Genomic DNA, 12676 nt, shown 5'->3' on the forward strand with positions numbered 1-12676 from the left:
CAGCCAAGGGGACAAACACCGAACTCCGCTGGACCTCCTCTGATGCCAGTTTTGGACAGGGACCCAGGAGCATGTTACCACCAAGCGCATCGCCTCCTCGCTGCGGGACTGGGGATCCAATGCTGCTGAGGGTGCACACACCCCTCCAACCATGTGCTCTTCCAGCTGCTCCCCCACAGTGCAAGCTGAGATGGGGGCGCAAAATCAAAACCTGAAGGGCCACCACTCACTGCCAGAAAAACCAACAAAAACATCCACAAAATCTCAAAAAAACCCCAATCAACCAAAACCCCCCAACCAACCAACCAAACCCCCAAACAAAACAAACCACTAACCCCTCAAAATCCCCAAACAAACACAAAAACCCCCAACACCACAAAAACCAGTGGTGCTCCTCGCCCAGCCGGGATGAGCAGAACTCCCGCCAGGCCCCACACCAACCCGGCTCCCGTTCTCCGCCGTCTGCCAGAAAAAATACCTGCTGAAAACAAGTAATATATGTAGATTGTTTATTGATTCCAACATATTAATAGATTGGATAATAAACAGTACTTTTAAACATTCTCTTAACCAAAAATATAACAAATATTTACAATCACTCAGTAAAAATACAAAAAGCATACAGAGGCACTGTCTTTCTAAAAGACATAAGTGTAAGAGGTATCAAAAAATAGGAGACAAACATTGCTTGTTACAGAATACTTTACAATCACTGACTTGTGCAGTACAATTGCTATTGGAATATCATTACATCTGTGCAGTTTTGCCAATATGCTCACATATTTAGAATTTAATACCAAGCTAAACTGCATTCCAGGTATATCAAAAATAAAGATAAAACAATAAAAAGCACAACATAAGCAAAAGCTGGGTTGGGAATTCAAGGTAGATTATCCTCTATACAAGCGTTCTAAAATATAATGTGTAAAGCTTTTCTAAAGAGAGAGTATCCCTTTTTTATTTTTTGTGAAGGCAGCGGGAAGTTTTGTCCCTTAAAAATCTAATTCTAATGCTTTATAAAAATTTACATGGCAGGTTCATGTTTCCACTGTTGCCTGCGATGGGGAGATGATGGCAAGAGGTTCTGCATGCTCGCTGACGCCACACAGGCTCCTGCAGGCGGCATCGCTGGGGCTCAGCTCTTGGGGAAGGGCAAAGGCAAAGGCAAAGCAAACGAGCCAGGGAAACAACACACGGTGAGCAAACAGCCACCTGCTCCTGCACACGCACTCTGCGAAAACGTGTCCTGCAAACACCTGCAGACATCACCTCTCCATTGCTTTGGATATTCGGGAGATGAAACCAGGACTCGGGGGCTCAGCCATCTCATTTTGCCCTTTCTGCAACTGGAGAGGCCAATTAAAGTTTATAAAACCGTACTGCTTTTTTGGGGGGAAACTACTTGGAAGTTTAAGCTTTATAAAGCAGAATGAAATACTGTATGGTTAAATCACAAATAGCTGAAATTGATCTTTCACCCGCAAGTCGAGAGCAAAGAGCGGGCAGTGAGCAAACGGAGGTATGGCAGTGGAAGAACGTGACATGAGGCATTTTAGCTGTTAATCGAAACCAGACCCCGAGTTGAAGGAACCCGGTGGAGGTACCGAGCCAGGAGTCTTGTGATGCAGAAGACCTCACTTCAATCGAGCAGTGTCCAACAGGTACTAACCACCATCCTGCTTCCATTTCAGTGACTGAAAAAAGGGATAATGTCTCTTCAAATCCATACCAGACACACTACATTTGGCTATCGGCCCCGATCAATGTGATCGGTTGATTTAAAAACAAACAAACAAACAAAAACCCCAGCAAGGACCAGCAGCGGCAAACCACACTGTGCGAGGCAGGAGAAGCAGAAGTAGTAGCTCATTGTCCATGGTTTATGCAGTGAGTTATTTACACCAGCTGTATTGGATATTAGGAAAATATGATTAGCAAGACTTCCATTCTAAAAACTTCCCAGTCTCTGGAAAGCCCTGCAGAACAGACGGATGCTGTTGATGTGCAAACACCACATTTCGATGGGTGATTTATTCAACTGCTCTTATGGCTGCCAAAGACTCCGACCTCGCTCCCGGAGCTTTAACGCATCCCCGATGACAGTACATTCAGGTTTTTGGGGAAAAAGGGAGTCACTTTAGCAACAACCCCTTATCCCTTATACTTTTGCTCAACAGGCTGAAATAAGCTGCAGCTCAACACCCGAGGTCACGGGAACCATATGATTTAATTTACCTGGCACAACACAGATGATTTTGATGATTTTTCTGACAAAACACGAAGCCTGTTGCGCACTCCACAGAGAAGTTAACAAGCAACTACAGTTGATGGTGGGACTGCAAGGACTTGGATTTATATCCCACAAAAATACCAATTTAACACTTATATTATCAACATTACATGTGCTGAAAATAATTGCTCTGCCCTGCATTGCTTTGACACATTAATCTTAATTCATTAAGGCCTGCGCAGGTTCATTATATTCATTAAGGCCTCGAAAAAGCAAAATGCATTTATTATGATATACCTCAACTGATTTTTAAGATAATTTTTCAACCATTTGCTCCTCAGATACTTGTGCCAAAAAATTCCTACAGCCAGCCAATTACTTATGAACTCAGCATCCCTTCCTCAGCATCGCTGGCCACTTATGTCTCCCAAATTCCAATCAATTTGGGAAAGTTCCAGCCCCACAGTGATCCCGAACCTGGCACTGCGATGACTGCAGCCTCAGGCTGGGTCACACAGTCACCCAGAGGCATCAGTCCCGAGCTGCTATGGGGAAAGCACATCAAAGGCTTTGGGTTGTTTTTGGTACTTGTGTCACTTTCAGAAAATGTTGCATTCACCTTGCACCCCCTGCACACATACAGAAAACAAACGAACAAACAACAACCAAACTTTAAAGCTCTTCACAACTGTGGATATAGAAATAATTTTCGAGGCACTGTAAAAATGACAAACATCTTCTTTCTAGCTTAGGCTGTAAACATCACAACAAAGATTTACAATTAAATGTTTAAATACATATTCACACATTCATGTCCAATTTTAACACTAGAACGGGGCATCGTGTGCTAGAAGAAAGAAACTGCAGGTATTTCCAGTTTTACCCCTCTGCGCTCTGGCTGGCTACGCGAAATCAAAGAAGCAATTTATTTGACCACAGTCAAACTAGGGTATCACGTTTTAATACCGGCTGCTTGTAAGTCAGAACTTCACTGACATCAAACACCACCGGGATTTTTACCTAGGATTTCAAACAAAATGTTTTCAGATCATCTGTGTTTTCCAGATGAACACAACTGGGGTTTTTTAAACCCATCATAAAATGCATTATATTCTTATATAAGCATTATGGCATTTAATCCAGCTTCGCAAATTTTACCGTGAAATGAAGGTGATATATAATTTTTTTAAGATAACCTTTGCACCCAAATCCTGCACAACTCTGGTAAAAGGCCAGGACACGTGGGATGATCTTAAAACCCACAACACACGGTTTACTTTTGGTTGGCAGCACCGCGCTTTGAACTCCGCAGTGCAAACCTGGGCAAAGCTCTTCTGGGAAAGCTCCAGACCCCCTCCCAGCTTCCCACGAGCTCCGGCTTCCGCGTTCCAAGTGATTATTGTATAGGGGAGCAGAGCACCAACTATCGCCTTAGTTGGCTGGCAGCTAAATTACTCCAAAAATACCTGAGGGGCAGAGTGTTTTGCGGGGCCCGTGGAGGAACAGTGGGCGGCACGGCTGCCTGCCCGACACACGCCGCTCTGCAGGGCTTTGTGCTCTATTCATATCTAATCTAAAACCACTCTAAATCCACGTATTTCATCACCGGGTGGTGTCCCATTTCTAGTTTTCTGTGTCTATTTTGAGAGTACAACAGTTTATGTGTAGCTAATTTACTATCGCATTGACTAAACATTTATATTAGCCAACCAGAGCGCTCCCAACACAAATAAAGGAAATTCCCATCCAAAAAAAAAAAAATTAATAAATTATTTTCAGATACTTCAGCAATGTCCTTTGCTTTTGCCGGCATTTTGATATATTTTTTGAAGTTCATAAAATAACACTCTTAGACTTTTAACGGTCATGTAGAAAATAATGACGGTGGAAAGCTACCAAATGATTATATGGTATGATACAGAAGAACGCTTCCCAGTTTCAAGTGGTGCTGACAACTGGTCTTCCCAAATATGTGAAGCCTGGTCCATCTCCAGATACCGATGTCGGTATCCAGGTAGTCAGAACGCTCCTTGAAAATGGTTTCCTATTTCAAAGGCAGAAATAGCTTTTTGTTTTAGGCGGTGGTAGAGTGAAATAAGGTGGAGAGACGTGACCCGACGCGCCCCGTCCCGCCCGCGCCAGAGGCGGACGCGAGGGCTGAGGTCAGTAGCAGCAAGGCGTTAGCGGTCGCTAACGGAACCGTGCGGTCCTTCTCACACCCCTCCCGTTGTGGTTTCCAGCAATAGCCCAACGGTTAGACTGCTGATACTTGTTCGTCTTCTGCAAAACAAGAAAAAAAAGCAAATTATTCCATCGATTCCCTGCCTGGGATGCAGGTACAGAACAGCACCCAGATATTTAATTACTGGTCTGCGAAGATTTCACTGCTTCATTGTTATGTTTTCGCTGTCTTAATCATTGATCACAACATATTCAGTATCAACATTTATCAAATCCTCAAGTAGGCTGAGGCATTATAGTCATACAATAAAAATCTATCGCAAAACAGAAGATCCCAGCTCCTCCAAAAATTATTAGCATGCAGCTCCCAGTATCCCAAAAGCTACTGATTTGGGAGAACAGCCAGAAAATTACTTTCCAACATGCAGTGAGCATTGTATCGCAAATAAAATTAACCAAGCACTTTAAAAATAGTGTATCTAAAAGTGTATGGTTAAATTTAATTTAGAAAAATTTAGATTAAAATGTTTGAAGCAATTATTTCTTTATTCTGACATCAAAAACATCTAATGTCACAATTGAATTCATGCTGTGTGACTTTACATTTTACCGTTTGAATTGCAGTTCTAATATACATGTTAAATACTCTTTACGTATTTTAAAGGGCCAAGATAGGATCATTTTGCATCAGGAATTGTTTTAATCTAAATCCACACTCATTTTAAGCCGGAATGAAATGGAAGGAAATGACCACACCGTTCTATTAATAATAAAAAAATGAGTTCACTAGCAAAGGGTACAGAGAGATCCCATCAGTGCAGAGGTACTGAAAGCAAATCAGCAGGTAAACAATTAAGCAGAAATTCCGCTAACTTGAAGTTAGTTTTGACACAACGTAAGAGCAGTCTTGTTCAGAAAAATCCCTTGCATTTTGGTCACCCGATCCGTGCCACGCTTGGCAGCACTGGCTGTTGCTTCAAACAAGATCATGAAGAATTTAACTGGAAGAGACACTGTCAGGCCAAGTTGGGCTGAGAAGTCAGGTTTTATTAAATGCACTTTCCAGGACAGAGATTCTCTGTTATTTTGTTCAAGACTTTTAAACCCAGTCTCCAGAAATCTCTGTTGAGGCTTAAGGCAGCTTAATAGTAGCACATAAGAATACAAATGTGAAATGAGTTAAGAGTTGTACAACAACTCATCAATTCCAAATTACTCATTTTAGGTCATCATCCTGATGCCATCCTAAAAACAGCGAGACATCAGTTAACCAACCCGGAGAGGCTGGAGCTTTTCTGCATGTCACTTATAGCCTGACAGTGTCCCTTAAAGCCATTGTCACCACTGAGTGGGGACAGATTTAAAAAAGAAATTAAAAATAGTAGCTCCATGCTCTTAAGTGTCTCAGTTGTGCTTTGGGAGATCTTGTATGTATATTCATATACAATTCAAAGTCTGATCGGTGTCAACATGCCTTTTTTAAAGGGAAAGCATTCTTTTTTTTAAACGTGTGTATACCATGCATACATGTATGCATGTGTATACAGCCATACAAACATATTCGCATATTTAGAGATTAATCAAGTGTTAATCTCCAGGAATGCCCAAGAGAAAGCCCAGAACATCGTTGTGAAGTAACCACTGCCCAGACCCGATTCACACAGCAGCTCACTCAACATCCCCCGAGCCAGGTGTTGCACATACCATCCTCTTCACTATCTGCGTCAGGCATATCTGCTAGTTTGGGGCTGGACGGCTGCCGACTATGCCACTGAGGCATCTTCGATGAAATACAGGCCACCGGTTCGCTACCGAGAGAAGCTGATGAAAGTCTAGAGAGGTCACTGTGCAGCATCTTTGACCTCTGCACTGCCACACTATAGTCGGGAGGTTTTAGGTGTGGGTGGTGGGGCGATCCTTCCTTTATGTCCGCTAAAGAAATCCCCATATATCCCGGAGGGGTGGGCGGTGGCTCCCTATACCTATCGTCCTTCTTAGGTGAGGTGACACAGTACACTGGCACGAGAAATAAGCAATGGAAATGTTAAAGAAGAAAAAACAAAGGAAACAAAACGTTAAAAAATCATGAAATGTTACAATGGAAAAAACAGAAACTGATAACAAAATGCAAATGCAGAAACACTGGTTATAACGACAGGAGCAGATATTTACGCTTTCATTTATGTTTTCTACTTATTTTAAGAAGTCAGAGCAGCAACAGAACCTGTGAACTCACTAGGCAAGATGCCAAAGGAGCAGAAACAAGACTAAAACCTTCCCTGTGTTCAGTTTGCAGTTGCAGAACTGATGGCTCCATGGCGGGACACCGAGGAGCTGCCGGCCGGAGGGAGAGCCGGCACGGCAACGCCACCGGCTGCAGCCGCTCCCGCTCTCCCTTACGGGCTGGCAAACTGAAATGGAAGAAGTTAAGGCAACTAGCCCAAAGTTACTTTGCACAGCGTGCAAGTATCCGATAGTAAGAACTGTTGGTTGGCTTCAACAGCATCCACTTCATCATCCACCAGTGTCTTAACAGAAACACATTATAATACCACTGTATCAAGTGCTGTGTATTAAGACATTAAACCATCCAATCAGCTATGCTATAGGGTGAAAAAAAAACCAGAATCACATGAAACTGCTCCTGTGAGGCAAATCTTATATAGAGCCTGCATTCATTATTTTGCATTTTCTAATAGTAAACAATGGCTTATCATGTCCACAGTTCTCTTCCCTGTCCATCAGCAGTTCAGGTCACATAGGCTCTCAAACCAAAATTTAACATTTCTTAAAGCTCTTTCCCCTCCCACCCACCCACAGGCCTGGGGCTCGTGTGCATGTTAAATTGGGCTTTTTCCATGTACATGTCGCAACAAGAGAGTTTCAAAGCTAAGGTAATTTTTTAAATCTATTAGTTGAGAGAATTTGCATTCTTCTGTTGATACATTTTAACATGGATGCATGTTCAACACAGCTTCATTTATTTCAGCAACTGTAATATTATCTCACAAGAATGTGAGTGAGTGAAAACAAAGGAGAATTTCTTCTTGTGTTGTGGACTTGTGAGACTCTGGGTGTTGGTATCAGAAATAAGAGTGAGTTCCTACCTGACGGCCTTGGTTCATGCTTGGGCTTATAGGAAAATAAAGCAAATTCACGTAATCTGGGTCTTTAGCAGATACACATGAGTACAGGCAGAAATCTATACTGCTGATGTATAATAACCATTTTCATGTAACTAGCATTTAATTGCACCCCTATGAGAAAGCAGGGGAAGCGAAGGAAGCCTTCATCTCCCTGGAGGGATGGGGAAGGGCTGGGTCCTCCCAGCAAATCCCAATCTTCAGTCTGTTGGATATGCAGGACTGACAAGGGTGGGAATATTCTCCTTGAAAGGAAAAAGCTACAGGCTTCCTAGAGCCAATATCCAGCCTACTGCAACAATGGAAGTGGGAATAATGTGCCCTTTTGTTAAGTTCCAATTCATAACATTTTAGGAATTCTAACAAATAAAACATTCTAAGAGCATTAAACATCCACAGCATTAAGCGTCTGTAATTTCTGTTGCCCACTCACAGCCTCAGGTTACAAAAACCCTTCACAAGGAATCTCCTACCCAAGCACCTGACTACTTGAATATTGACTTCGCAAAGAAAACAGGGTGAAATTCCACACAGTGGCTAAGGGAAATGTAACTAAAAGGCAACAATATAAATTTTTATTTATACTGTAGGTAAAAGTAATGGGAAAGCTTGTCCCTTTGGACGTACAGCAATGGCACATCACCTCTCCACACCTTCTCTTCTTGTAAAGCAAAGGTTGCAGCAAGAAACACTTGGTGTTGCAGAGGGTAGAAATGCACCTGAAGTTCTGAAGCCATTGCAATTACAGATTCTCCTTTGACCACATTCTGCCATCAGTATGTGGGCAGTGTCTTTCCAGCTCTGTTTTAAAGGTTTCGGGCAAGAAAGCTTCTGCCAATTGTTGTGGGGGACTGTTCAACACCAGCGCTCATTAAGCAAATGAAGTGAAGATTCTTGTTTTGTTTACAATACTCTGAAACTATGCAGTCATTACAGACTCTGGCAACAAGCTGTTTGTAGAGAATAAGCAAATGGTGATACAAAGTGAAAATACCTTTGGCATATTGTATGATGGTGAATGGTTAACAGATTCACATTTGCAAACCAGGAATTATATCTACCTATATCAGATATTTGCTTAAGGAGACATAAGCATGCCCTGCTTAAGCACGTTGCTGAGTCTTTCTTACCACTGTGCTATGATTGCACAAGGGAGGAAAGCTATACGGTGCAGTGTGTAAATAAAATTAAAATAAAGGGGAAGAGCTGTGAGCAAAGATGGCATGTACTGAAGAGCTAACACACTGTCTCCTAAAAGAGCTCAGAGGCTCAGGAGCAGCTTTGAAAGCTGCAAGGGCAGAGCATAGGCACAGGAGCGAGCAAGTTTTCTGCAAGGCTGCACCATGCTGCCTTTCTTCTGCAAAGGCAAAGAGCAGGAATGCAATCCAAGACCTCCAACCTACGTGTGATGTTTATTCAGGCAATTATCTTTGATAACATAAACGCCTCTAGCAATCTAGTCAGTAACTAAACTGCATTTCAGCTGTACCCTCAACTTAGTCTAGAAAGCTTTGCACTCTGTGTTTGTTTTATCTTGTTCTTAACCCAGCTCCTTTAGTTTTAGTAGGATAGGGAAAGAACATCTTGCTCGGTAGAACTGCATCTTTGAAAAGACATAAGTTTTTCTCCTTTCATACAGAGCCAAACTGCAGTTGTACAACAAATAAATGGCAGTTTAGCACAGCAAAGATAGGAAGGGAATCTGCTTTCCCCTTGAGCTTCCCAAGCCCAAACCCTGTGCCCCAGCTCCAGAGAGCGGGAAGAGCTCTGTACCGCTTGGTCATGCTTCTCCCTCTCAGGTTCTTGAAAAGTCTGTATTCTATGGACTTCAAGAAGCCATGCTTGGTGCTTCTTGCCAGAGGAACATCTACAGTGATGTAGATTCCAAAATCGATGACAATTCCAAAATAGTCCAAAAAATAAAAGGTCATACTACTGAGAGGAACTGGCCTGACATTTTCATGGAGACAGTTCTCGTGCAGCCCCATACAGTGACTGGGAAGCATGCTAGTTTATGACTTCAGTTTTCCTAGTGAAAGAGAAGCTGAAAACACACTGTCTGTGCAGTGTTCTGATTAAAAGCACATGTGAAGCTCCATTTAACATGCCATCGAGCCCCCAGACCTACTGATGTCATTTCTCAACAACTTCATATTAAAATGAAAAACAGAGGTAGAAGCTTCCACAAGCTGCTGGCTTGGCTTACCTATCAGGCCTTTTTCTGTACTTGAAGTAACAGTTTTATAAGTTGTATCAGTGCCTGGTTTAGAGTCCAAAACCTCCGTCTGCTCTGCTGTAGAGTTCTCCAGCCCCCTTCGCTTAATTGTCCCATAGTTTGTCTCGTAGGTGTCCGACAAGGAGCTAGAGGAGGCCCAGCTCTGCCGAGACTGATCCAGCTCCACGCTGGCTTTCGACTGCCTGTTGGTTTTGGAAAAGGCGTCAGAATACAAATAAGCCTCTTCGGAGTAACAGTTTGTGGGATCGACTTCAGCTATAGGTCCATCCAGCTGGGTGTGACGGTAAGAATTGAGGAGATCCCAGCTCTTCTGGTTGGGGATATTCTGGAAGTTGTCATGAGAACTACTTGAGCATGAAGTCCAGCTTCCTCGGCCGCTGTCTGCTGCCTCTACCGTGATGTGCTCATGGGAGATCTCCTCGTTGCTCATGGAGGACGTGAAAGCCATCCCTCTGATAAGAGCAGGCCTAGTGATTGACCAACTACATTTGAAAGCAACAGAAAGCAGAAAAAAAATACAAAATTAACCAGCTTTTAAAATAAGAGCGATGTATTCAGAGACAATTATCTGGTTTTAAAGGTAAATAATCTCTGGTTTTGGAAAAGGTATACAGCCAGGTCAAGGTACATGGGAGCACTTCCAAGAGACACCGTTATTCCTGACTAATTACTGCACATGGCAGAAGGGAAGTTATTCCCAAGGAAATAACAAGTCTGCAACGGGCATTACAAGCTTGACCCCAGATCCATACAAATCTGGTCCACAGTGGCTTTCCTCTATCAACCACAGCGAGATAGTATTTGACAGCAAGCAGAGGAGTAATGACCTCTTAGTTTCAGAATACTACCACCTTTTTCTTTGCATTTATAAACTAAAACCAAAATAAATATTTAGAATAAAAACCAACCCCTTCACTGGCAGCAACTGGAAGTTGCTTAGACAGAGGGGCAGTAGTTGTATTTCAAGACTATTAGGAAATATTGGGCACAAATAACATTTGTGGAAATGATCTGGAGTGACACATTCTGAAACTCCAGCACAAAATTTCTTGTTTAAAGAAATGGCTCTAAAAGCTCTAATTGCTGTCAATACATAACTAAGGGGTGGAAAAAAATCAAGCCAGTTTTGCCTGAATGTAGAATACATGAAGTTACAATTGCTAGACTTCATTTAAGTCTCAACTGTTTCTGGTTATGTTAACAACTGCATGGACAGCACAACATTAAAATTCAACACTATCCTTCAGCAGCTTACTGACATGTTGTGAAATTGAGGAACATTTCTTAGACACACGCAAACAACTTTGGTTTTTTTTCCCTTGCTTTTCCATTTTATAAATTCTAGCATAAAAACTGCTTTCTTCCCTCCAAAACCCACTGAAACCAAAACCGGTTGTGTCTTACCCTGGGCATGACTGGCCATAATCAGCCAGAGGCTGAGGATGCTCTTTTCTCTCTGCGCCCCCCGAATCCACCACAATGAGCGACTGGGACAAGCTCCTCTCGTCCTGCAGTGCTGCCGACATCGAGTCCACCGAGCAGTTGCTCACGATGCTGGAGCGGGATGAAATCTCACTGTGGCTGGAGTCTGAGAAGTTATCAGACTTAGTGGAAGGTATGAGGGCATAGCCTAAAGGAGAGGATAAGAGAACCTCTTGGTCAACGAGTAATTTGAGCTTACTAGGTAAGACAACGAAGTATTAACCGGCACATGTCAGTGAGGATATTTAGAAGAAGAAACAATCAAACCCTGTTTGCGCACAACTGGTCTGCCAAAGTTTTTAGGATACTAAAGCTTTTAGCATCTATCATTTATTAATGCAAGTCTGGTGACACCAATAATCCACCTGCAACTCCGCTACCCTCCAGATCAGAAGGTTAACCCTGTGTAAACAGAATTGACATTTGCAGTGTGAACAGTAGGTGGACAGATCAGGTCTTCCTGATTCTGCAAGCACCGAGTCCTCTCGTATAAACGCAGTGCGCTTTCCACCATCCCTCTGCCCTGCTCTCATGTGAGACTCGATAAGACTTTGGCAGTGGATGAGGAGATGCTGACTAAGGTAAAAGCCAGCTATTAGCACTCAGGGATTAGCCATATGGCCCACTTCAGGTTTATTATCTGTTCCAAATTTAACAGATCAGGAAGCAAAAGCAGAAAACCCAACTTTGGCAGGAGCTGGACCAGTCACCGGCGTCGCTCCTGCAGAAGGGAAACAGCTGAAGACCTCACCAGTTTCAGAGCAGTCGCGTGTTGTTCCCCTCTGTCTGAGGGCAAAAGGTCTTTTACTGACTGTGGTGGTGTTTGGTTTTGTTTCTTTGTGGTTTTTCTTTGTTTTGTTGGGGTTTTTTTCTTTGTTTTTATTTAAATATTTTTTCCTTAAATTCCCAGTGGGTTTCTCTATAGCAAATTCACTGCATGTCAGGGAAGATACCCCTGCCTTCGCTGAGAGAAAACAGTCTATGATATGCCTTACATTATGCCCATGAAGCTATAATATTAGAACCTTTATTTGAAAACACCGGATCATCAACTGCTTCACGTATAGACAAACAAGCATGGTCTGTCTTTACAGAAGACCATATCAATACACTGTTGACACACCCCTCAAATAAGCATTTTTCCCAAATTCCTGCCATTCACTCAATTTCTTACTTCATTTCTACCTACATATGCTTTTGAGCTGGACTGCCATATATTTACACCAATTGGCTGAAAATGTGAAGCAATCAGGCAGTGTAGAAGCCACGCCAGTGATACACACAACTTAATACGGATGACTGATGCCATCAAGTCTGTAAAAAAATACAAAGGTCATATAATATGGCATGTAGAGCCACTGGCATTCGTGCCACTAAGCATACAGCTCATAAATTGAGAGATTT

The 12676-nt window shown here is 42.6% G+C and overlaps 1 protein-coding gene across 2 annotated transcripts in view; it reads right to left on the bottom strand.

Moving 5' to 3' along the window:
* Window positions 1-623: 623 nt before the first annotated feature.
* The window catches only part of RAPGEF6 (Rap guanine nucleotide exchange factor 6), a 118382-nt gene continuing 106329 nt past the window's right edge, over window positions 624-12676 (bottom strand). Inside the window, exons 26-29 of one of the 2 annotated variants that reach the window (XM_080353037.1) lie at window positions 11195-11420; window positions 9761-10272; window positions 6116-6427; window positions 624-4510 (exon numbers count right to left, since the gene is read on the bottom strand). In XM_080353037.1, coding sequence (XP_080209163.1) covers window positions 4485-4510; window positions 6116-6427; window positions 9761-10272; window positions 11195-11420 — 1076 coding nt within the window. In that variant the 3' untranslated portion in view covers window positions 624-4484. The remainder of the gene's footprint in view (window positions 4511-6115; window positions 6428-9760; window positions 10273-11194; window positions 11421-12676) is intronic. The other variant, XM_080353038.1, reaches the window with a different exon arrangement.

This window comes from Nesoenas mayeri, assembly GCF_963082525.1.
Source record: "Nesoenas mayeri genome assembly, chromosome: 14".
NCBI classification, from domain to species: Eukaryota; Metazoa; Chordata; class Aves; order Columbiformes; family Columbidae; genus Nesoenas; species Nesoenas mayeri.